At 45.0% G+C, this 27,413-nt stretch overlaps 1 protein-coding gene across 2 annotated transcripts in view; it reads left to right on the forward strand.

Annotated features, from left to right (window-relative positions):
- The window catches only part of C4QH6orf118 (chromosome 4q C6orf118 homolog), a 420,601-nt gene that overhangs the window by 216,866 nt on the left and 176,322 nt on the right, over positions 1-27,413 (forward strand). For both annotated transcript variants that reach the window (XM_069607675.1, XM_069607674.1), the window contains exons 5-6: positions 1,313-1,437; positions 12,138-12,193. In XM_069607675.1, coding sequence (XP_069463776.1) covers positions 1,313-1,437; positions 12,138-12,193 — 181 coding nt within the window. The remainder of the gene's footprint in view (positions 1-1,312; positions 1,438-12,137; positions 12,194-27,413) is intronic.

Below are 27,413 nucleotides of genomic sequence, written 5' to 3' on the forward strand. Positions count from 1 at the left end.
CTCGTGACCATCATCACACCACAGGTGGTGGTACTGTACAGTCTTGCCCCCCCCATGTTTATTCCAAGGGATGTTCAGGGGAATTGTGAGATGTCACCCTCCATTGTATTTAAAATAGCAGCTTCATACAGGTGGAGCCTGAGGTCACAGTGAATTTCTCCATGAATACAATATTTCCCCTTTGACAAGCAGGATTTTGATCTGGATTCTTGGGAATATCTGGCTTATATTAAGTAAACAGGATTATAAAATAAGTGTGTAGTAGTACCGTAAAATTCCATATTAGATTAGAATTGACTTTTGGCATACAACAATAAAATAGAATTTGCAGCAAAATGGGATCAATGTAATTTTTGATCTGGGAATGTTTTTTTGAATAGGAGAGCTTTTGATGACAAAAACCCCCCACAATTCGGCCAGTAATTTGCATTCAGGGTTGTGCCTAAAGAAACGCAATCTACCCTATTTTTCTTGCCCAGATTTGGGGAAATCTTTTTTAAAAAAGCTTTCAGTAAAGCAGACTAGTTCTAGATAAAGACACAGATTTGAGCCATTTGGCACCACTCAAATATATTAGAATGTGGCTACTAAAGACTTGAAAGAAATCCACCTGATTAAGCATTGGCAATGCCAACAGTTTTGGCTTTTGTGTAGACACGGGGTATGCATTTGCCATGTGCTGCTGTAATCATATTAACTGGCCATTATTTGTTGCAGCTAGAGAATAGTGCAAGTTCCTGGGCATATAATAGCAGTGTCTGGCAAATGCCTATGTAATTCCGTTACACAAACCAAAACGGTTGGCTTTACCAATGCTTGTTATTAATAGAACTTCAGTGAAGGACATGCATCCTGCTTATAAAATCAAGTGGCTGAAGGCAAACTTGCTTAAGACATTTATATTAAACCAGTAGCCCATTTATAACTGCAATCAAGCCATTAACGCTCAGAAGACTGCTTGGAATTAACACAGATAAGGACTTTGAGCAAAACGTTTGATGTAACTTATTGATAAAGAATAGATCTCAGGAAGATGGGTTTTGGCTGGGAATAGCCATAATGATTAGCATACCCATGGGCAATCAATGGGTTGATAAATAACCAAACAACACCTGCACGCTTTGTGTCCCTCCTCATATCCCACCTCCTTTCCAGCTGTACTCTAATGCAAACATGTCAGCTTATAGGTGGAGCTTTATCACCACCTAATACCCAAAACTAAACAATTAGAAATAGATTAACAACTCATGTGTTCTTTAGAATGCCAAATTAATAGGTATTTGAATGCGTGCCATCTTGTGTCACTTTTCAGATTTTATTGAAGCAAATGAAAACAATGAGAACAAGACCTGTGATGTCAAGTGACCTGTTACAAGCCAAGGAGGATGTGACAAAGTTGGAAAAAGAAGCAATTGCTGCCTTAGAGAAAAATGAACAGTGAGTATTATCACCCACTGAGTGATGCCAAAGATTCATTTTGAGGTTGCTCTTAAATTCCCACACAAAAAATATATCTGAGGAAACCTACAAGTCCTCAAACATGTTATTGAAACCATACTTTCAGTAAGGCCTATTAGTTCAAAGTTATTCTTTGATCTCTACAAAGCATGTTTTTGTAAGTTAAACATTGTGTTGACTGATGTGGTAGTTATCTAAACAGACCTTAAAACAAAATGTATATGTTGTGTGCTTGCAGGGACCAAGCTTGACCGAAAGTGAGTCCTTTTAACTGTTTATTTTACCATACACACGAAGAGACTTGGACATCCATGGCCCCACTCCTGTCCTTACTTCACCAACCTCCGTACCTCACTCCTCTTCTTTGAATCCCGGTCTCAAGCTTAGAAACTGGTCTCGGGTATTAAGCGTGTTATAAAAGAACAATTATAATTATAACTATTGTACCCCTGTTGACATGTCTGCTCCAATGCCCTTCAACTAACAACTAATATAAGCAAACACAAATACAACACCACCTCCCCCTTTATATAATAGATGCATACACGGAAGCTTAATCTAAAAGAATTAACATAAAACAAGGTGGTCAAATGAACAACATAACTAAATTCTACAAGTTAATATGAAATAAAGGAGTTTGATGCACATTTAGGTCATTGCAAAATCGTTAAACTTTCCTGGTAGTCTCTTCTCTCTCCTCATCCTGTTCCTTCCATCAACATTAACACCCCCACTTACATCCTGGTGCTTGTTAATTGCTTCCATAACTCCTTCTTCTTCCAACACCTCAGCTCCAATTTCATTTTCATTGCCCCTTTCTTTAACTTCCAATCTTGCGGGACGCGTGATGTTTTGATCTACAATATCTCACCACGCCCACCGTTTTTATTTGTCTTTAAGTCCCTTGCATGACCTCTTTCCTTCTTTTCACTTCACAACTCTGTTGAGATTCCAAATATAACTATCTTGTAACCTGGCTACTCTAGGAAACACTTTCACCACCTTTTTTGGATCCTTGAGCTTGGATTCGCGTTAGGCGTTCAACTGTGTTAGAAGAGCAATTCTGTGGCAAAACCTGCTGAGATATGGCATACCTATACACATGGTTCAACTGGTATCTATGCTACATCGGGAGGCATCATATAGAATTCGTGCCAGTGTAGAGGGATCGTTGACCTGCTCCATTCGAACACATACGGGTGTCAAACAAGGGGTGTAATATGGCTGCTACCCTGTTCAATCTCTATATGTGTGATATGGACGAAATTTGGTAAGATCGAAAAAAATAACTCCTGTCAGAGTAGGCAGTTTGAGACTCCACTGGTTAGCCTTTGCTGATTATTAGATTTATTTTTATAGAACTCCCATTGGTCTGCAGGCCAAACTTCATCCCTTTGTGCAATACGCTACAGTAAATAACTTACAGGCTAATGCTCATAAATCTAAAATTTTGTTTTTCTCAGTGGCCAAAAGAATACAAACTTTTGTTTGGACTTTGGGATCAGGACAAATAGAGCGTGTTATGAATTTGCGATACCTTGGATGTAATTTGTGCTACTCCTTTTCCCTAAACATGTGGAAAGAGTCTCTCATCAGCAAGGTGCGACCTTTGGTGTCTCAGGTGAAGTGTCTTTTTAGCAAGCTTTGTACATTTTCCTTGTTACCAGTAATTAGATATTATGTCTCTAAGGTTGAACTGATTCTACTCTATGGGCTTGACATGTGCCTTCATGACATAACATGGGGGACTACCTGAATAGTCTTCAGGGTCGCCTCTGGAAGGAAGTGCTTGGGTTCTCATGCTCTCTACCCAATGTAATCATTAGGCACAAGCTGGGGCTTGTCTCCTTATCGTCACAACTTCTCTGGAGACTCCTACTTAACTATTCCAAGTTCCTAGATCTGCCCTCTAACTCATTATATGAGGACTTGGATGGAATGTTAAAGGAAAATGATCCTGTTGGGTGGGACTCCCAGGTATGCCAGCGGGGGTCTGCCTGACTTCGAGGGCCCAACACCCTCCTCAGAATAAACAGAGGACTCAGCCAATGGCAAGTTAGAACTGCGGTTTTTGTAAATAAAACCAACAGGGATCAATACAAGAAAATAGGAATTGTGCAGTACATCTCAGCTCTCCATGGTGTGCGGTCCAGTTTTGTCCATGTGTGGCATCATCACCTGGGCTCTTCCCCGAAAAACCTATCATTGCTGGGGATTGGGTATTGAGAGTACTACTGCCTATAGAGGAACTCTGTAGAGGTTATTTTACTGGCCCTTGCATGTCAGGTGGCCGGCGGTGTCCAGTCAACTCGTCGAAAAAAAACTGGTCGACTGCAATTTGGTCGACGCAATTTGGTCGAAAACCATTTCGTCGAAAAAATTTTTTTATTTATATATTTATTTTTGGGTTTTCGTTTTGTTAAAAAAATGGGTTTTAAGAGAAAAAAAGGGGGTTGGGGGGGGGACCCCCCCAAAAAAAAAAAAAAAAAGGGTTAAAATAGAAAAAAAAAAAAATTCGACGAAATGGTTTTCGACCAATTTGATTCGACCATTTGTCTGGTCGACCAATTTTTTTCGACGAATTCACTGGCAACCGTGGCCGGCCTGTCCCGTCCTCAAGAAACTATCTATTACATTGTTTCAGAGTAGTGGGCTTACCATTGGCTCATGCCCCTTGCCACCCACTCCTGACTTTCTAAGCTGTGAATGGTTAGAGCTGATCTTCCCAGGCCTGGGACTCAATTCGGTTCTCAGTCCTCTGTGCACCTCTTAAAGTTGATGTGAACGATTATGTGTCTGTATTGTAACTTGTGTGTACCACCTTTGCCTATGAGAGTGCGCTCCTTTCGTTGCAACACTTGTTGCCGTCTGCATTTGACTTGCTGGGATTGTCTCTGCTTTCCCACCATGGGTGAATGCCCATTGTCTTGTCTGGCTGTACTATGTGCTTAGGGATCACATAATCGAGCTTTTCAACTTGTATTTATGAGGAATTATTCAGTTTCTCTGCAGCTGTTCCCCTAGTCATCTGAGATTGGAATGTGTCTGCGTATCTCTGACCTTGACTGTGAGTCTGCTTTCGTGCTCTGTGCAGCCTAATCTGCTCTCCTCGTCTTTGGGGCCTTCTTTAATTTTCCTTAAACGTATAATATGATTTCTACTTGTTCATTTTATTATAGATACTCTATACGTTTGTCACATATAATATAATATGATATGATATGATATGACATTTTTAACGCGCCTATACACAAGTGTTTCTATGCGCAACGAGGCAAGGGAGGGGGAACAAGGGAAGACAGACAGCGATCTTACTAGGCCAGGTGTCATTCAGATCGCGCAAGTGCATGGGAAGGGGGAAAGGGAAAAGTGTGAGGGGGAAGGGAGAGGGGAAAGTGCAGTACATGGGATAGTAGAATAAGTAAGATAGTAAAACGGCCAAAAGGTGGCAAGTGCAAGGTAAGTGCAGACATAAGTGCTGGTAGGGGGACTGTAAGGGATACAGAAAACAGTCCCCATGTGCAACGGTTGCCAGGGAGGCAGTGCAGGTGTGCATCTGGCGGGGCCTGGGCCCGAAATCAGAAGGGTGGCCAGGAACCAGTGCAGGAACAGCCAGGAATTCAGCAGGTAGAGGGGGAGAGAAGGCAGAAGCAAAAAGGAAGGTTTTGAGGTGCTTCCGGAACCGGAGATGGTTCTCCTCAAGTTTCAGGGAGGCAGAAAGGCTGTTCCAGAGGTAGACCACTGCAGAAGAGTGAGATCTACCACCAACTCGTTGCTTGGCGAAGCGACTGACCCTGAGGGAGTTGGAGGCGGATGAGTGAAGAGCTCGAGAAGGAAGATATTTAGGGAGAGAGAGTTGAAGGTATTGCTGCCCCAGGCCCCAGAAGGCCTTGTGGACAATGCAGAGGATTTTGAACTTAATCCTCGCAGCCACTGGGAGCCAGTGCATAGATTTCAGTCATGGAGAGATACGATCCCTGGGCTTGAGGCCAAGGACAAGTCTTGTAGTCCTGTTCTGGATAAGTTGCAGAGGGCGGAGAGTAGAGGCAGGCAGATTTAGATAGAGGCTGTTACAATAGTCCAGCCTAGAGAGAACCAGGGCTCTGGAGACAGTGAGGCTTCTGGGGGAAGGAGAGGAAAGGAAGAATACCTCTGAGGAGGTGCAGCTGGTAGTGTGACTTCTTAGAGACGTCAGAGATGTGAGGAGAGAAGGAGAGTGTGGAGTCGAAGATGACCCCGAGATTTTTAGCCTTGCAGGTGGGAGCAGGAAGAGGGCCAAGAGAGGCCGGCCAGAGAGCTGCAGGGAAGGAGGGAGTGGGTGTGCCGATGAGTAGAATCTCAGTCTTACTGGCATTAAGCAGAGGACATTGGCGGCACACCACTCTTGGATAGCAGACAGACAATTAGAGATGAGGGAGAGGAGGAGGCCGAGGGTAGCCTGAAAATGAGCTGGGTATCATCCACATAGCACTGAAAATTGGGGCAGAGAGCGGCGATGCATTGGGCAAGGAGTGCCAGGTATTGGTTGAACAGCCAGGGAGAGTGGTTAGACCCCTGGGGGACACCACAGGTTGACAAAAAGATATCGGAGAGTAAGGACCCAAGTTGGACCTGGGAGGGTCGGTCAGCGAGGAAATATGTCAGCCAAGCCAGAGCCTGACCAGTAATACCCAGGTTATCACAGAGATGGTTGAGCAGGATGACATGGTTGACAGTGTCAAACGCAGAAGAGAGATCAAGCAAGATGAGGATGCACGGGGTGTTGGAGTCAAGGTTGGAGAGCAGGTCTTCACGGATATTCAGGAGAGCAGTTTCCATGCTTCTGACAGCTCTGAAGCCAGACTGATGGTCATGAAGACAACCAACAGATTCGGCGTGGAGATTAGGCTGGGAGATGGACAGTTTCTCCAGGAGCTTGCCCAGGAAGGGAGTGATGGAGATTGGGCGATAGTTAGCCGGGCAGGAGGGGTCGGCAGAGGGTTTCTTAAGAAGAGGGTGCACAAGGGAGTGCTTCAGGGGGGATGGGAAGACTCCGGTGGCGAAGGAGTGATTACAGAAGTCAGCCAGGGCAGGAGCCAGGGAGTCAATGTGGTCCTTGATAGTTTTGGAGGAACAGGGGTGAACCTGTTTCGACAAGACTTTCATAGATCGGACTTGTCTATAAACATTGTCTGCGGAGAAAAGGGGAAAGGCAGAGAAGGTGGGAGGGGGGGTGGCTGCAGAAGGCCAGAGGAAGAGCAGGGAATAGAGGGAGGGAGGTGATAGGAGGAGAGTGAGGACAGGATGTCCTGAGTTTTTTAAATGAAATGAGAGGCCAGTGCCGTTCAGAGGGCCTGGGAAGGGACAGGAGAGGTAGAGACTGCGGCAGGATTGACCAGTTCCATGCAGATTTTAAAGAGTTCAGCTGAGTTGTTAGATGCCGCAGAGATGCACACTTGGATATGAGCTCTCTTCTTGGTGAGGACATAGAGCCAGTATTGCCTTTGCAGCAGGCGGCAGGCCAGTTTGTCAGAGGATGAACATGAAGAATGCCACTTCCTCTCGGCCACCCTGCACTTGCGTTTTAGGGTGCCGAGGTCTGAGTCATACCAGGAGTTGCACTTGGCTTTGGGCTTCAGGTGGATTCTCATGACAGGGGCAAGGATATCAAGAGTATCAGATGTAGAGGAGTGGAGCGTGGAGAGGGCTGTGTCAGGGTGAGAGTCAGCCAAAGGGGGAGGATGGGGTGAGAAGGTGGCAGCGAAAGCCTCAACTGACACGCGCTTCACGGGTCGGATGACTGAGAAGGTGGGTGGCAGTGATGGAGGTGGCTTGGCCTGAGGGGTAGGGAGTGTGAGGTGGGAGGATAGGAGAAAGTGATCACTCCAACAAGAGAGAGGAGTGGAGAGGGGGACTGAGAGGAGAAGGTCTGAGGAGATCAGAACATCGAGAGTGGGCCCTGCAGAATGAGTCGGGCCAGAGGGGAGAATGGTGAGTTAGAGAGAGTCACAGAGGTCGCAAAAGAGTCCAGAGGGGGGACAGGAGGCATCCAGGTGGATGTTGAAGTCTCCCAGGAGGAGGAGTTGAGTGGTGTAAGCCAGGAGTGAGGAGGAGAGGTCTGTCCACTCAGAGAGGAAGGAAGAAATCTGACCAGGTGGCCGATAGATAGTAGCCACAGCAAGGGAATGGCTAGGGGAGAGAGAGAGTCTGCAGACGAGGAATTCGAAAGAGGAGTAGGTCTGCGTAGGAGTGACAGAGGCAGGAATCCACTCAGGGAAGATAAGGGCTACACCCCCACCAGAACGGTTGGGCCTGGGCGTGGAGAGGATCTTGTAGCCATCAGGTAGGAGCGTGTCAAAGCTGCTGACAGAGCTGGCCGTGAACCATGTCTCAGTGAGACCGAGGACTATGAGGTCAAGTTCTTCAAGAAGGCGGCAGATATCAGAGGAATGTTTGACAGTAGAGCGTGAGTTAAGAGTGGCAATGTGGAGAAGGTTGCCATCCTTGAAGGACTTCCGGGGAGGGGTACAGATCAGAGGTACGCCCTGCGGAGATGTAGAAGGAGCCCGAGAGGGGTCAGAGAGGGAGGGGGAAGGCAAGATAGCCAAAGAAAGGGGAGGGGGGACAGAAGAAGAAGAAAGGAAATTGATGAGGCGCGGGAAGCGTCTATCAAAGAGGTGCAGGTTGGCCAGAGGGCCTTGGACCAAGACGGTCCCATTAGAGTAAACATTAATGATGACCTTAGAGGAATGGATGGAGGCCAGGTGGGCGTCCCAAAGGGTCCCACCATTAATGGGAGAAGAGGAGAAAGGAGATAGCACAGAGACCATATGAAGGGTCCATAAGTCAGGTGAAGGCACGACAAAGAGGATATCAGTGAGAGATTCCTTGGAGGAGGCACTGGTGTAGGTGTTAGCGATAGGGAGGCCTAGGTTGGAGACCAGGATGTCCTTTTTAAACTTCTTCCTACCAGATTTAGTGAGAGTAGGATAGTCAATAGAGAAGCAGTTAGAGAAGATAGGAGAGACAGAGAGCACCATAGAGTAGGTGGGAGAGGAGGGGGGTGGAAGGAGAGGGGGAGACACTGGCGAGAGTAGGCAGACAAGATTGCAAGCAGTAATCAAGTTGGGCAATAGGACAGATTCTCAGAGTTAAAGTGCTCACACATGCTCAACTTTATAACGTGTGAGAAGCCACCTAAGTTTGAGAATCCTGAAAGGGGAGGAAAAAGGCCTAGTTTTCACAGTGCAAAGTTATTTTTAAATACTGATACAGTGCGTATTAGAACAACATGTGGAGAAGCCACTTATGTTTGAGAATCCTGAAAAGGGAGAAAAAGGCCTAGTTTTCACAGTGCAAAGTTATTTTTAAATACTGATACAGTGGGTATTACAACAACATGTGGCGAAGCCACCTAAGTTTGAGAATCCTGAAAGGGGAGAAAAAGGCCTAGTTTTCACAGTGCAAGGTTATTTTTTAATGCTGATACAGTGCGTATTACAACAACATATGGTTGTAATACGGTAAGCATCTGCAAGCTTGCCCAGGATCTCTTGTGCCTTGCGGTTACATTTGGCTAATAAAAAACAATAAAAGCATTGACAGTATATATATGTATCTGTCCTCCGGCTATAGAACTGTGTAAGCATGTTCTTCATGTATACGAGTGTGTGTCTTTGTAATGCGGTGCAGGACTGCGAGTGTGCTTCATGACTAACGCTGCTACGTCGTGGTGTCACTAATGACGTCAGCATCGTGGTTTCTTGATACTTAGTCAAGACTGTCCATACAGGTGTTTTCGTCCACGATCTATGTTTCTTCTCCTATACCTGTGAAGACGTGTATTGGATTCGGTCTGTATAGCTGGCTGAGAGGATACCTTTCTGTGTACTTGTCAATCATTTGTGCACTCTGGATACGTCCGAAATAAAATGGGTAGCTGCGAACGTTTCTAGCTCTTCATTTTGTCATAAATCTGGAGGTGAGGAGGGGCATTCTTGGGACCCTCTGTTTACTGCCAAATCCATATTAAAATACGGGTTAAGAATGAATTCCCTGCTAGTAAATATCGATGCCTCTGAAGAAGAACTCATTAATCGACAAGGGAGTGTTAAAAAGAAGCTCTGTACTCATGACTGGTCCAATACCATTGACTCATTAGGTTCTTATAAGTTACACAAAGAGTACGCTGGTTTTGTGCAAAAATGGAACATCTGTGCCCTTATGTGATGGCTTTCCCCTGTAACAAAGCACAGACACTTTATATGAGATTCAAATTTAATCAATTCTCAACAAGAGAACGCACTAAACATTGGGCTAAATCAATGGTTATAGAACAAAATACGACTTGTCGATTTTGCTCCAACGCTGCCAATCTGGAAACTTTAAGACATTTAGTAACCATCTGCCCTCACTTTGAACCCATTAGGCTCAAAATATTTGGACATGAAAACATTGGTGAAACTGAGTTCTCCTGAAACCTTTTTGCGGCTAGACTCATGTGGGTTGAAAACGATGCTCTGGTAATAGCCCTAACTCGTATTTTAGCAGTTATGAATGTACAATTACAGTAAGTTAAATGAAAATAATGCTCTATGTGACGAAGATTTCTTTGTATTTATTGTTCTGTGTCTGTATTGTATCAATATTTTAAAATGGTTTTGTAAAGGTTTTGAATAAACCAAATACAAATAAAAAGAAATAAAAAAACGTGCATTCTACTTTATCCCCTTTTTTTTATTCAAACCCATTCACCAGCAACAACTAACCCACTTCTATTCTTTAAACCACCATGCATGCTGGCTTCAAATCTACTTTGACCTTTAACGAGGCGTCTCCTAATTTCATCACCACCTATCTCCTCCTTATTTAACATTTCTTGGACCCAAAATGGATGAAGTCGGCAATTAATTTCCTTGCCATGCATCACACATATTTAATGCCTGTTCTACTGCCCCCACCATGACCCGATTGAATTTCTGTCAATCCATTTGACTCAGAGTGGTAGCTTGACACATACTTCAATTTAATTCCTCTTTTCCTTGAATACCAATTCACATCGTCCCCTCTAAACTGGGGCCATTATAATTAATAATGTCTTTTGGATAACATTCCCTACTGAATACTTGCTCCAGGAATTTTATTACTTCTATTCCAGTAACTCTTTTGAAATGTTTTATCTCAGCCATTTTGAAAAATAGTTAATTATGATTAACATGTGCAGTAGGCAAAAAGGAGCCTGAAAACACCCCGCCAAAGATGTTTCCCAAAATTGGATGGCGGGTCTGACTGCTGCAGCTGGCCAATCCGGTGCTCCTTCACTTCAGCAGCTCATGCTTAAAGCCATAGGGAAGATAAAGAGAACAGAAACAGTGAGTGATAGATTACATATCTGACACATGCGTTTCTGAAACAACATCAAAATATGTTTCACCCAGATTGGAAACATTTTACATTGGCCTTCTTCAGGGAAAATATACAGTGCATATGCTTAACAGCATAAAATAGTTAATTTAGAGAACAGAAACGTGATCAGTAGTTGTGCCTATTAAGACAAAATGCATTATTTAGAATATGTAACTGACATCAGGAAAGAAAAGCAGTTCAATCACATTTATTTCAAAAGGGTATGTGCATGTTGGTATGTTGCACTTTCCTATATTGGCAGTCATGATGGTAAAAAGTTATAAAAAAACTATCCCTTTTGCTTGTGGAAGAAAGATGTAAGGCTTTCAAATATAGCTTAAAATCTGCTGCACAGGTTTAAACATTTTTTTTAGGACATTTTGTATTTACTTCTCATCACACACGTCTGTCATTGTCTGCATGGTTGTGCGCCTTGTTCGAAACAAAGAAAGCTCCCCCACTTCTGAGAACATAGACGCACCTGCTGGCCCTCAATGCAAATTTATTCTTCCCTTATATGTAAAATGTGGGATGCTTGAGCAATGATCTCCAACATCCCATGAGTTTGCATCTCCCCCTCCTGTTGCATATCCTTCTGCCCCTTTTCCCCATGAGTGTCTTCCCACCTCCCATGGTTTTGGCACTTACCAGACCTCCTATCCCCACCGCCACCACAGTAGTCCCATAGCACCAGCCAGGCTACAGTGGGGTCTCACTGCACCAGGTCATGTGTCACCCACCTCGCCTTCACCTCTGACTTACATTGTGGATTCTATTATTTCCCTTCACTTCTGCTGCCAGTTGCCCCACTAGCCTGTGCCAAAGAAATAAGATGCCAATAGTTAATATCAGGCCATAATGTCCCTCTGAAGCAGTGTGGTTTCTTCCTCACTTGGTATCAATCCTCTTCTCACTCGCCTCTACTGGATGGAGTTCATCTGTCTCTGAGCAGGACTCACATCCGCTTCACTCGGACGCTGACATGTCCATGGGGTCATGTTTTCTCATTGTTCAAAGTGTTGGTGGAGGGCCTTTAAGCCTCCCCGGCCCCCCCACAATGCATTCTCACAATGGAAGGGCTAGTGAGTTATACCGTTTGGGGATCCCTTTTCTTTAAAGGGACTACATTGCTAAATTGGAGATGGACAGACTCTTTTGGTCATTGAAATGTTTTTTCTGAGTTCTTACTGTAGCGTGTATACATGAATAATTTTGTTTTTCGTAACAAAACGATTTGAAAAACATGACCTCCCTTGCAGAATGATAAAAACATACTATTTCTCTATACTGTCCAGGCTCCGAAATGAATTGGAATCCATTTCGAAGAGTGAGACGGCTGCACTTGAGATTGGTAAGTAAAAATAGTGATTACTAGAACAAGATAAATACAAGCAAGTATAGCAGATGTTTGCATGTTTTAACCTACTAAAGCACTCTGTTCCCAAATAGTGCCATTTGATAACTGGTCAGCGATAGTATTTTCCTGGTAAGCCATGTTCTCGAATCCTACATAACGAAAAATTGAGAATTATGAAATTACTGGAAGGAGAACCTTTCCTTGTTTGCCAAAGAACACCCAATGGTAAGTCAACATTCATTTAGAAGATTAAGGGGTTCAAGCGAAGTTAAGGGTGGGCTGCATAAGGCAGTGGCGTATCACAAAATGTGGGGGGCCCCCCTGCGATCCATGCTGAGGTCCCCCCCCCCCCCAACTGAGCAACAAATCACGGGACGCGCCATACTCTGGGCCGGCCTAGATTGTCACATTTGCGCAATATACACGAACGTGCTGCTGAAGGGGTATGCTGCACTAGGAGAAAGATATAAATATGTATTTTGATACAATATACAGCACACTTTCTGAGAAAAATTGGCTATAAAGCCACAGTGTTTGCAATTGTTTTGTAGGGTAACACCAATCCAATACATGTAAGTCACCAACAGTGCACAGGAACATTAATGCTTTGCTATTAAAAATGCCATGCCACAATGAAAACATGTCCAACTGGCTGCACAATGTAGACCAGTGTAGACACATAATAACATTACAGTAAAGCATGCCAGGCCACATTTAGACATACCTAGAGGGTTGCACCAAAATGCCAGTCAAAGCAAATAACACTCATCAAGAAGAGAGCACACATTAAAGCCTGCATCTCCGCGGCCTCTACCACCAGGCCGAACTGTATAAAATATGTAAGTAACTGGTCGATCCGGTTGCAGTCTCTACCTCTCCTGTTCCCTCCAAAGTCCTATGAACGGCTCTGGCCTCTCACTTCTCTGCTAAATCTCAGGACATCATGTCCTCTATCTCCTCTTCCTCTCCCTCTTCCTCTCTCGGCCCCCTTTGGCCATCTCTACCTCTCCTCCTCTTTTTCCCTCTTTCTCTCTGACAACACCTGACAAGGTTTCTAGACAAGTCGCATCTATGAAAGCGTCATCCAAACAGGTGCTCCCCTGCTCCCCCAGAACCATCAAGAACCATATTGACACCCTCGCTCCAGCCTTGGCCGATTTTTGTAATCACTCTTTAGCCACTGGAACGTACCCCTCTCCCCTTAAGCACTCCCTTCTGCACTCACTCCTCAAGAAGCCATCTGCTGATCCCTGCCCGGAAAACTATTGCCCAATCTCCATCACCCCTTTCTAGGGCAAACTCTTGGAAAAGCTTGCCATCTCCCAGCTTACTCTCCACAATTGATCTGTTGGTTTTCTCACTGACCATCAGTCTGGCTTCAGAGCTGCCAGAGGCATGGAAACTGCTCTCCTGAATACCCATGCAGATCTGCTCCCTAACTTTGATTCCAGCATTCCTTCTGTCCTCACCCTCCTTCTTTCCTCTGCTTTCAACACAGTCAACAACGCCATCATGATAATCGACTCTGTGAGAATCTGGGCATCACGGATCAGGCCCTGGAGTGACTGACTTCCTTCCTCTTGGACTGCCCCTCCTCCCTCCCAGATCCAACCTGGTCCCAATCTCTCTGCCCCCTCTCTCTGCCTGTGGCATTCCTGAGGGCTGTATACTCTCACCCTGGTTTTTCAACCTCTACTTGGCCCCTTTGGCCCACCTGATCTCTACCTTCTCCTCTAACTTTCAGTGTTATGCGGATGACTCAGCTTTCCTTCAGGCTGCCCTCAGCCTCCTCTCTCGCTCATTCCTGAATGTCTATCTGCAATTTGGGATTGGTGCACCTCCAACGATCTCTGCCTTAATGCCAGTAAAACGGAGATCCTTCTCATTGGGACCCTGGCACCAGTGTTCCCTCTCTCACTCTGGCCTTCCGCCTTGGGCCCTCTTCCTTCACCTTCCTGCGAGGCAAAAAACCTTGGTGTTATCTTCTATGCCACTCTCTCTTTCTCTCCTCACATCTCGGATGTCACCAAGAAGTTCCACTACCAGCTCATCCCGCCTCAAAGGGACTCTTCCCTTTCTCACTTTCCACCAGAAGCTCACTGTCTCCAGAGCCCTGGTTCTCTGTAGGCTGGATTACTGCAAGAGCCTCTTTCTCATTATGCCTTCCTCTACTTTGTTGTCATCTGCAACTAATCCAGAACAGGACTGCAAGACCTATCCTTAGCCTAAAGCCAAGGGATCGTATCTCTCCAGCCCTGAAATCTCTCCACTGGCTCCCGGTGGCTGCAAGGATCAAGTTCAAGACCTTTTGCATTGTCCAAAAGACTTTCTGGGGCTGGGGTTCGCACAACATCCAATGCTCTCTTCCAAAATAGCTTCCTTCTCTAGCCCTTCGCTCAGCTACCTCCAACTCTCTAAGGGTTAGAAGCTTCTCCAGGCAGAGAGTGGGGGGTAGATCTCTCTCCTCTGCTGGTGCCCCCCTCTGGAATGGCCTCCCTGACCCTTCAAACTTGAGCCGGACCATCTGAAGTTTCGAAAGTAGATCAAAACTTTCATGTTCTCCTCTGCTTGCTTTCTCTCTCTCCCTCCCCTGCTGACCTACCTGTCTGCTGTACCGACCGGTTGCTTAGATACCCTCAGAGTCTCTCTGAGTCCAGGCTCTTTATTTATCGGTCATCCTTGCACTGTCTCCGTGCCTACCATGCACTTAGGGGCTGTAACTGTAACCCTGCAGCCCCTTGTTCGCCTTGCACTACCCATAGCCTGCTGCCCTGGCTGCACTTACAGCCCTGTTTTCCCCTCCCCTCTCCTTTGCACTTCCCCCTCCCTTTCCTCTTGCACCTCTCGTTCTCACAATGACACAAGGCCTAGTGAGATTGTTTGTCTTGTCCTCCCTTTATCTTCGCTCCCTTGTCTTGTTGCGCATAGAAACACTTGTGTACAGGCTCGATAAATGACTTTTATCATATCATTTTATCACAGATGCCCAGAAAAATATACAATGCCGCACTAAGAAATGGCTAGACTGGCAGCACCCAAATGCCAATCTAGCCAGGTAATTACACTTAGCAGGACTGCTTTATCAGAAATTCCAAGTTAAAAGAAAGTCATACCAGGAATGACTAGACTGGCTGCACCAAAATGCCTCTCTAGCCACTACTACCACATATCATGCCTGCTTAGCCTGGACATGGACAACCATTATGATTTATCGCACAATACCTCCCCCCACACATCCCGTCTCCCTCCCACCCCTTTCCCCAAACCTCCAGAATCAGCTCCTTGGCCAGGAATTTCCTCCACATCCCTCTTCCATGTCCCAGAGCTTACGTATGAGGCTCCTTGTCTCATAGGTAAGTACTGGGTTGAGGAGAGTAGGACTAGGAGTAATGAAGATTACATGTAGCTAAGTCAGGCATTAACTCCATGTACCTCTACCTCATCCCAGTACTTGTGTATGAGGCAGAGTACACAAGTACTGCCTCATACATAAGTACTGGGACGAGGAAGAATAGGGCTAGGAGTATTCAAGGCATTAAACACAAGTAGTGGTGCTACACTATTGAGTTGACTGGGCTTCAGCACTCCCCCCCCCCACCCACTGACATTTTGGGCTATGTTAACTCAACCTGGCTGACCTTTAGAGCAGTTGCCGGACAGAACAGGACACAGATGTTAAACAGCACCTGGGTTTTGCTGTTAATAAGGGCTCAGCAATTACCAATGTAAAGCATTTCACTGCTAGTACGTACCTGCATTCAAATGCCACATTTTTTAGGCAATTAAAATCGTGATGTGGGTCTAGTACTTGCATGCCAGGGGAGTGATTGGAAGAGTAGAGAGGGTATAGGAGACTTAAAGGAGAGAGTTAACTGCTTGTAACATTGAAGCTGCACTAGAATAGTCTCATTAAAACGCGTAAAGAAGTTAGATGCCACCACACAAATAAGTTTGCGTCGCCCCACCACCTGTGAAGTTAGCGCCTCTCCCAACATTAAAAGGGTTAGCCCCCCAAAATGTAGGTTTTGTTGTGCCCTTGTACACAAGCACACACACACCATTCACCATATACACACCAAGCGATCCATACATTTAAGTCTTTACTCTTTCACCATACAGGCACACCCAGACAGCCATCCATACATTTAATTGTGCACCCTTTCACCGTACAGGCACACTTAGGCAGCCACCTGTACATTTAAGTGTGCACCCTTTCACTATACAGGCACACCCAGGCAGCCACCCATACATTTAAGTGTGCACCCTTTCACCGTACACGCACACAGGCACACCCAGCGACCCATACATTTGTGTGCACCCTTTCACCATACACTCACACAGGCAGCCACCTATACATTTAAGTGTGCACCCTTTCACCATACACTCACACGTCATGGGGTTTAGGGAAGCCCTAGTACTTCAAAAAGAAATTGGGGCTCATTACGGGTCCGCCGGTAACAGTGCCACCGCTGGTTGCCACCAGACACGTAAAAAATGACCGGCGCCTGACTTCCCGGTGCCACTGGGCTCTTCCAAGTCCAGCTGCCGGGATGTCAGGCGCCGGTAATTTCGGCAAAACCCATTCCCGTGGAGTCCCATTGGACTCCATGGGATTGGGGACACGGAAGCACTGGCACCGTTGTTAACGGTGCCGGTGCTTCTGTGATGGGTCTGCATACCGTAGATGCTGTGCCCGGCAGGGTCAGACCTGTAATATGCCGGTCCGTAAACAATAGTGCCAATAAGATTACCAGCACCGTTGTTTTCGGGCCGGCATGGTCGGAATAAGCCCCATTGTTTCTTTTTGAAATCACTCTAACTTCATTAAGAAATTATTCAGTTAAGGACCAAAACATAATGGAAATAATATCTTTATGAAGGCAGACTGACTTAAAAAATAAACCATTTATTTTTGAAGTCTTAGGGCTCCACAGACCCCATGACATGGAGCCCTCCAGCCTAGGGTCTTCCATGTCATGGGTTGGGGGAGCCCACAGCCTTCAAAAAGAAGGTTTCTTTTTGTAGTCACTCTGCCTTCATAAAGAAATTATTTCTGTTACAGAAATAATTTCTTTATTAATGCAGAGTGAATTCAAAACGAAACTTTTTTTTTTTAGAAAAAAAAATCCTTTTTTTTTTTCAAGTGTGGCCCCCTCCCAGGACATGTGCTGGCGGGGACCCCCGCACCGTGTGGGCTGCGGGGCCCCCTGTTACGCCAGTGGCATAAGGTCAAGCAACTGTGGCACGTCTCTGGGTGGAGGAGAGGGAGTAAGTGACCGGAGGAGTTTCTGAGAGGCTCATGTGTGTCAGTGTCGGAACGTCATTGAAAGACATAAAGCCTTGAGAAAGGCTTTAACGCCTTTCAATCACGCCACGCCACATTTCAGTTCATTTGCATGGAGGAGAGGAGGGGTGGAACGTAACTTGAGTTTCCGCCACCTCCTTCTTCTCTGCCATACAAAAGCACCAGCATTAGCGGCGGCAGCAGGGATTTTCACGCCTGAACAAATACTGGAGATTCGTATGGGGTCCTTGAAACATATTCGTGCCTTGAAACACTTGTGTATAGGCGCGTTATAAATGCCATATCATGTCATGTGCTCTAGAATAAAGCAGGTGGACCCCATAGGGATCCATTGTACAAAATCCAGAGCGTGTGCAATTGAAACAAAATCCTCCCCGACATGCATGTGTGTCAAGCATGGTTTAATTTCAATTGGAAACTGCATGCAGTGTTCCTAGTTGTAATGAAAGTATATCAGGGAGGGTTTCATTTCATTTGTGAGCACTGCATGCCATGCAAGCTTAGCAAGCGGTGCTCACAATGAAAAGTAAACGCTGCCTGTCATGCCAGCATGCCAGGCAGCTTTTACTCACTTTGCACTGTGGAGTGCGCTGCATTTTTCCTTTTACATTTGCACCCTGCAGTGCAAACGATGAAAATGTGGTGGTGGGAACCTGGCTACGGCTCAGTCCCCGCCGTCAAATTAGAATCCGGAGCAACATGAGCTGCTAGGCATTTACCGATTTCCTGTTATGTTTGTCTTTTTCAGACACAGGAGTTCATGTTGCTCTTGATCGTAATTTGATGGCAGGCACCTGGTACGTTTGCACTCAGGCGTAGGCAGGCCCCTGCCAACAAATGTTCATCATTTGCACTGCAGGGTGCAAATGTAAAGGGCAAAAGGTGGCATACAAGCATCTTACCCTTCACATTTGCATTCTGCAGTCCAAAGTGATATGATATACGTCATTTATAACGCCTCTGGACACAATTGTACATTTAAGTGTGTAAATGCTGCCTGGCATGCACGTTTCCATACAAAATTTAGAAAGAAAACCATATGGTACATTTGATCGAATTTTGGCTGCACAAAAACGTGATACAGACGAAGATTTCGACCTAATATCCCATACGGTACCATTATAGTGAACAAAAAGAGCAAGGGTTGGGGGTGTCCCCGAAACCATTGTTCGCAACAATGGCATCACGGATTGAAGGGCTGTCTCCTGCTTCCTGTACAATAAAGTTGACCAAAAAAAAAAAAGTAGGACCCTTCGGTGCTGGATCCCATCCACGGAAGTGAAGGGAACCGGTGTTGCAGAGAGATGGGGGAGTCAGCGGCACACAATGAGGTATGTCGCCAACAGGTAAGTAGCGGCGTGGGCGGGACATCGAGTAAGGGCATGCCACTGAAATCATGCGTGATTTGACTGCAGCACACATTTTGAATTCAGCATTTTCAAATTCTAAATTACACACTGCGGTAAAATCACATGCCAGGCAGCGTTTACTTTCATTGTGAGCACTGCTTGCCATGGCAAGCCGTGCCCACCAATGAAATGAAACCCTCCCTGGCGTGTGAGCATGTTGGGGAGGGTTTCATTTCAGTTCTATATGCTCCCATGGCAGAGAGCATGTACAACGGATCTCTATGGGGTCTGCCTGCTGTATGTTGGTGCATGAAGCAGGGGTCCCCATAGGGATCTCCAGCATTTGCAGCGGCATGAACATCCAGTGACTAATGAAACACGCTTTCATTTGTTTCGGGAGGATAGCTCAGGGGCAACGTGCTCGCCTTGAACGCAAGATGACATGGAGCAACACAGGTTCGATCCCTGGGTCCGTGCTTAGAATCCACTGGGTATGAAGCGCGTTATAATTAATCTATCATATCATATCCATGGCGAGGCAAATGCCGGAGCCTTTGGCGGAGAGGAAGTAGGTGGCAGAAATACAAGTTGCATACGCCCCTCCACCGTGGAAATTAATGAAAATGTGGCACAACATGATTGAAAGGCACTAGACCCGTACTCAAGGCTTTTATGCCTTTCAATCATCTTACGCCACTTACAAACATGAGCCCCCTGCTCACTAAGCAAAAAGTAGTAGCAGGAGGCATGCAGAGGACCTGAATGTAGGTAGGGGCCAGGAGGATAGCTCAGGGGCAACACATTCGTCTTGGACGTAAGAGAACGCAGAATCCTTGTCCCACACTTAGGGCCTCATTACGAGCCAGGCGGTAAGGGGTTTACGGCAGCGTAAACAGTGCCGACCCTTACCGCCTGATTCCGAGGTCCCTTAGCGACATGGAGGATTTAACACCTGCTTTTAGCAGGTGTTAAAATCCATGGCGCTAAGGGACCTTGTTGTTAATTACGCACCGTAATTTACGGTGGCGTAATTAACGCCTTCCCCACTCCTATTATGCCCTATGGGGCAAAAATGGGAATGGGGAAGGGTAAATGGGGATTGGGGACTTACCGCCCCGCCAACCTCGGAATGGGGCGGTAAGTCCGCCAACCACCATGGCGTAAACGTAGTTTACGCCATGGTGGTAAAGGTACGACCCAGGCGGTAACTTACCGCCTGGGTTGTAATGTAGAGACTAGCCTCTTGTATTAAACGTGTTATAAAAGATTAAATAATTGGTTACCTTGTGGTGATTGATGGGTGCTGGAGCTGTGTGAGGCAGTAGGGGCCAGGCTTATGCGGGGGAGAGGGGAGTCAGCAGTACCCAATGGGGATTGAGGGGGGTCCTGAGAAGGACACCTGCTCCCCCACGGAAGAATAAATGAAAGGTATCACTCTCATTTAATACTGTTCACAAGCAATGCCTTGCGCACACACACACATTGAGAAAATAGCACGCTGTCAATATCTCCTCTGCAAAAACGACTTTGCGTCCATTGAAGTGAGAATCTGCAGTTGCTGTTTTCACACAATTTCAGGATGCTAGCCTCCTCAGTAAAGAATCATCATCCAAAGCTATCAGCATTCTGATATACAACACTTATCTTTAAACTGTAGATTTCTGCCTGTTTTAGTCTAGCCAAGCACTCCTTTGCCTAATAGAGCAATTTGCAAATGTTTTCATGACAGTATTTTGAATAGATTTGTGACTCTATATGAATAGAATCGTGATAAGTCTTTCTGGTAGCTCACAATTATGCAAATAATGTATTTTCTGCCACATGAGTCAGGATCACACTCCATTTTTCTGTGTTTAATTGGCCATCAGATGGAACATTAGATTATAGTATATTATAGTAAGACTTCCGATTGCCTTTCTTCTGTGTCACTATGTAACTGCATTATTTTATGTCATGATATAACTGTATAATTGCATTTCCATGTATTTTTGCCTTGCATTTGTGCCTGTAACTGAGCTTCGAATCCCCTTGTAACTTCTGCGCCCTGATACCCTCGGGTCCAGCGCGCAATACAAATGAATAAACAAACCAACAAACACACATGTGGAGCAGTTAAAACAGCAAAAAGGGAATCCATTTTAATCAGTATCACTGGCAAACTGAAGTCTTCCCTGAAACTATAACCTCAGCATTCCATTCAAGCACATCACCTCACATCGCACTTTCTTCATCCTGCCTCCCATAAGGTCATCACATATTAGTCATGGAGAGGGCATTACTAGATGAAAAGCAGCACTGTGAGGGCACCAAACGCCTTCAAATAAGGCATGTTACCAGAAGACTTGGCTATATGAAAGTTGGTTTCCATGTAATGATGTCGCCATGAAAAAGTCACCAGGAAGGTCTACCTTTTTTTCCTGCGCACTAAAATTCTTTCCCCACATATTGTAAGGGGGGTGGGGTATACTTATATATTATTACCTCCAATCCTAGAATATTTGATTGATTGATTGATTTGTTTATTTATAGAGCGCTTTATGCCAAGGCGCTGTACAATGGAACAACTAATACAGTGAACACCAATACACAATAAACAAACAATGTGAGCAAAATTACATGATGAATCATTCGACAGTAAAACAGTGCAAAAAGCAGTTAACTGTTGAGAAGGGGAGGTAGAGAGGAAGTAGGATTGGCGAGGGGGAATAGAGAAGAAAAGAACAAGTGAGGAATAGGAAGGTGGGAGAATGGAGGGAGAGGGGATTAAGGAGTCAGGAGAGGGAGAGGGGGGATGAAGAGAGAATGGGAAGATCTTCAAGGAGGAGAGTGGAGGAGAAGGGATTTAAGGGATGTGCGAAATGAGGGAAGGGTAGTGGAAGAGCGGATTGAGAGAGGGAGTGCGTTCCAGTGAAGAGGGGCAAGAAGTTGGAAGGAACGAAACCTGGAAGAAGCACAATGGGAAGGAGGTACAGTAAGGAGGAAACGGTCAGCAGAACTAAGAGGGCGTGAGGGGGAGTAGAAGGTGAGAAGTGAGAAGAGATAAGGAGGAGCGAGACCATATAAGGATTTAAAAACAAGGCAGAGAAAGCAGAATTTTAACTGAGAGTGGAAAGGTAGCCAACGAAGAAGAGAGAGCGAGGAGGAGATGGAATCACGGGAGGTAAGGAGACAAAGGGTACGAACAGCAGAGTGGTAAATGGATTTGAAGGGGGTAAGCTGAGAGCTGGGAGTTGGGGAAAGTGTTTGATTGTCTGGAGGGTACATTTTTAGGGAAATATTGCGACTTGGCGGCCATTTTCACAGCAACATTATCACTGGATACCGAATGTTGAACACCTCCATATGAGGACTAAAGATGACTACAGCCTTACAATGGACTAGGAGATGCTGGTGGAGATAATCGTACGGCCTTGACATAAAGATTACACCGGCCCAACGTATACTAAATTCATGAAACTGGTGAGACCATGCTCCCCTTTTTCATATCCAATGTTGCCAAAGTGGGTTTCGTCCAGATAGCATTTGAGCGCTGGGCTCCAAATATGAGACACTGTAGCTGTCCCTTTAAGTTGTTTTTTGTCTCCAAAAGAAATACAACTGAATAAAGCGTCCAAATCATACTTTCAAAAAATTGAAAGATGAATTTTAAATGATGTTATTAATTGTTTATTTATCTTTCATTTGTTGCTTTCAATGTTAAGCTGAAACTACTACCTTAGCATGAATAAAATTGTGTTTTTCAAAGTGTGTTTTTGTGATAATGTTGTGTTACTGCTTTACCGCATATCACCTACTAAGCGAAATAGTCAACACGAACATATACATCACCATCATTTTAATCTCCCCGAATGATGGTGCGTAAAAAAGATGTGTAAAATAACGTATACAGGTTTTTTGCGAATTGTGCTATTTTGGTAAATTTGTCTGATGAAGCAGGGGCACGCATCCTAATTTCAGAATCTTCCACCGCATCGTCTACACCCAACAAATCCACCATCACCTCCCCCTGAAGCACTTTTGATGCAGGTGGAGGGATATTTTGGATTTCTAGAAAATCTTGTAATCTGATTTTTTTTTACTTGGAAAAAGTAGGATGATTCCATAGGAATCCAAGTAAAATATGGCCGACCATGGACAGGCGTGGCAGGAACATTTATGATCTGTTTTTTTGGTGGGTGCACATATCCATGTTATGTTCAGACCCATTGTGAAACCGAATTACAATAGCATGGAGGCGGCTACCTACATGTAAGTGGTAACCACAAGCGGTCCGCTCCATGCTATCTATGGGAACATCCAAAAGGTCGATATTTTGTGCACTGATTCTTTCTCAAGGGCGTGGGTGATTGTTCCCTGCTGGGCCCGGGAGTAGCCTGCAGCAGCCGCCACAACCAAATCCCACCCACCAGCCTGGACGCATTTTTTTCTTTTTATTGAAAAAGGCCCAGTATCCCCTGCAAAGGCACGGGTGATTATTGCCCGGATGGAGATCATTGCCTGAGGGGGGGGGGGATCTATGGGACTCACAGATGCAGCTGTAGGGTCTCCTGTGGCTTGGGACAGTGGAGCCAGGTTACCAGCTGGGAGAGAGAACAAGAGGACATTGTATGCCGCTGGACTCCTGATTTCCTGATTGCCTGAGTAGGTACACAGACAGGAGGGGCGAGGGGGGTGTCACTATATTGTTCTTTAATTAAAGTCAGAGGCCAACGACTAAAAGGCTGAGTGGGGCGGCAGGGGGTCCTGGAGCCTGTAATTATGCGCCAGTTGACTGGGTGCCTACCAAGCTAAGCCAGGCCAAGTTAAGTTAAGGCAAGACACCTCTTCTGTGCCCAGCATAATTACCCTCCTCTCCATCATGCAAGACAGCGCAATAGTGAGAAGTAAGATACTGGCTGTTAAGCGGAAAATGTCACTGACAATGTTGACCCTGTTGCTGCTGAAAAACCAACAGCTCTATAAAGCTCACGGATTAAGGAAATCCACCAGTTCCTTGGCACTAACCAGCATGTTTGGGGGGATGTACCCAATTGGATAATGGATAAACCCCACCCAAGCAGCACTAATGGAACGGTTGGTTACCTGTAGTCTCGATCATCAGGCCATGGTCAAAACAGTAGAAATTGCTATCACAGCACCTCTAGTTGACCTTCTTACGCACAAGGACATGACAAGCCCCCCAGATGGTTGTGATAATAATGGGACCTAATGGGTGGCAATGGTGACCCATCACCCGTTCTGACCTGTGAGGCCTTGAACATGAATAAGCCCCCAGCTAATACCATTGCAACTGACACTGCCTTAACTAAATCTGACATGAACAGACTTGGGCCAGCACTGGGACCTGTGTCAGTATTGGGGAGCACGGCACAGACCCCCATCGTCAGCTAACCTCCAAATTGTTTTGAAAAACTGTGGCTTTGAAGAACCTTGCTCCACAAGGGCGACTCCTTACAATCCCTATGGTTATACGTACAAAGTTTCAAAATCCGGTCAATGAAGTCGCAGGTCAACTGTATAAGGACGGTAAAAAGCCTAACCGTCCCATACACTGAAGAAAATAATTAATGAAAATACAGGACTCTGCGCCAACAAATAAAGTTGAGTTTAGATCATAGATTATGATTTATTGATCATCAATGACCGTTGAGCCCATAAATGATAACATGTTTCGGCTCCACTGAGCCTTTTTCAAATCCGGGCTACCCAAAATTATAATATAGGACATACAATATATCAAAGTTAAAGAACAATTTATACGAACGACATTTTAAAGTATAACATAATTCCAGTTTTCCAATATCGTGACCACAAAATGTGTATAATAGCATGAAAGAAATTAGACAGAAAAACAAGGATGGGCAAAAGGGAAGGATTCATGGGTGTAGCAAAAAAGGCAAACATATCATGATACATTGTTATATTTAGATATACAGAAAAAGAACACAAAAAACAAAAAGAAAGAAAGAAGAACCCATTAGTAATCATTGATCTTCAATTCATTGAATAATATAACCAAATTCTTCAGTGGTCCCTTGAGACAAACTGACAACTAAGTGCATGTCCTTACCAGAAATTTGATGTAACCAGTTCTTATGACTTTTGTCCATGTAGTATTAACGGGGTAAAATCCCCAATAACAATCTAAACAAAGAATGTAGGTAGGACAGGTAAATTAAAATAATTGTCCAATTTGGAATATACATTAATTGTGTATGTCAAGTTTGCCGATGGCAACTACGCATTTTCGCTCGTACAAATAAATCCCGCCCTTCACCAAACGGGCAAAACAACTCTGCTTAAAGGTCACAAGCCATTTTTAATTTATTCTAAACAAATTAATTTTATGAGCCATTGTAAATTCCGTAGTGAAAACAATTGTAATTAACCATCATTATGTATCCATATAAATATTCAGCTACGTAACATAATAACGTATTTCAAATATGGAAAGCGTGTTTCAAGTTTGGTAAGCACAACATATAACTTATTTTGTTGCTACTCCTCGCATCCGATAACAATTGTCGAGTGCCATTCAAGCTAAATCCCATTGAAAAGTAAGTCATAACATATGCGGTCCTCTCTTACCAGTTCCTGGAACACAAACAGTCACACGCGTCGGCAGGCAAGCCGAACGCTTACTAGGTATGTCTTCTTATACTGGGCGTCATCACTGTGCGCGGTTGCCACGGCAACGCAAGAAACGCATCGTCATTGAAAACCGCATTCTATCCCCCGGCATTCTACAAATTACATACGATGTATAAATCAATGTTTTTAGTAACGCCTTAAAAAACTCTGACAAAGCATATATACGCTTCTCTTGACCCAATTTAGATTTGTTAAATACTTGAATAGTTACTGTCACAATATTGATTGTTCATAATCACGGGCACTAATGCACCTAAAAACAAAAAAGCTGTTAAACATTAAACACAACATTCAAATGGCAATAATGAACTACCAATTATAATGGGGTATCCCTTTGAAACACCCTGGGTTACATGTAACCTCATAATGTACGATGTGCCCTGTTCTTAATCAAGAATAGCAATGTAAATTATTCAAGCTTGAAAAACCAGATTGCAATGTACTACATCTCACAAGAATGAAACCATTTCATTATCTATATTAAGTCCTGTATTTGTCGAATTAAAGTAACAAATTGCTCTCGCTTCCGCTTGTCGTAACGCCTTCACTCTGTCACCACCTCTTTTGTTCAAGGTTACTTGTTTGAGACCAATAAATCTAATTTCCGATTTATGATGTAACTGATGTGTTTTTTGCCAATGTTCAGCTAACGGAAGTGATGGGTCTTGACTGCCAATTTTGGCTAAATGTTCACGGATACGAATTTTCAACTGTCTCTTGGTGCTACCAATGTATAGTTTGTGGCAGACACAGATGATACCATATACTACAAAAGTTGTTTTGCAGTTGATTCCTTGTTTAATGATCCAACGTTTTCAAATTGGTTACTGTCGGGGATAACCAGGAAAAGCCCAGCGTCTAACTGCAAGTACACTGAAAGCCATATTTCATGTGGTCCTGTCACAGTGGCCAGGATACCGGCACTGCCACTAGCGCTGAACAGTACTCTAGTGCCCATGGAAGGAATGGAAATTGTAACCGGAGTGCAGTCTGCTATGCCATTTTTGATAACAGGCCCTCCTCCCTCTGCACTACTTTGGACAAGATCGAGTGTAACCTGCACCCGGGAAGCTGCCCGCCTCCATGCTCCAGCCCTTCAAAAGTCCCCATTTCATCAGGCCTATGCACATTACACATTGTCGACCCAGCTACAAAGGGGGGCTGCATGGACTGTGGATGTGAATGTAAGTGCAGTCTTGTCTTGTCTGAGCTTGTAAACATTCAGAGGCTGCTCTTGGTTTTTATAGAAGTCCAGGGCAGATGGGGCTGCATGGGGGGGCTACCCATCGGCCCTGCAAATGTTTTGGGGGTCCAACAACAACCTGAGGAGCCAGTCCATTACAGCACGGGTGTCCCCAAATCTGTAACAACCATCAGCAGGAGGGGGTGGGGAGCTACCTCTGGAAAGGAGAAAACTCCAGTCCCAATAGCACAATGGATAATAAGGTGCCCCAGGTTTTAACTGCATGTGATTCCCCTGTAAGACCAAGGAATCAAGACGATTAGTTGCCCCAGCCACCAGTACCCAGGCAAGTCGACCCGGCAGTAACTACTGACCTAATGTCTGATAAATCAGCTGGCAGGGCTGGCAACCACAGTCATGCCCACAAGGATGCCCTCTTCAGAGCAAGTAGATCGTGGCATGGGGAGAGTATGAATAACAGGATGGTGCATAGGGTACCCAGGAGGAGCGCAGTATTTTTGCATAAAGTCCCATATTGCCCCCTAACCAACTAGAACACTGGGAAACCCTTATAAACAAATGCACGCGCTGGTTTCGTACTATACAGGGCTGTTTATTTGTAACCAGGGAGGCTATTCATAGTTGCACAAGACTGCACTACCAGGGTGAAAGCGCATATGATCTCCTCCAGATAGAATTGTGGGTAAAGCCATCCTTCCTCTCACC

Source organism: Ambystoma mexicanum, chromosome 4q (genome assembly GCF_040938575.1).
Source record: "Ambystoma mexicanum isolate Mex_15411 chromosome 4q, UKY_AmexF1_1, whole genome shotgun sequence".
NCBI classification, from domain to species: domain Eukaryota; kingdom Metazoa; phylum Chordata; class Amphibia; order Caudata; family Ambystomatidae; genus Ambystoma; species Ambystoma mexicanum.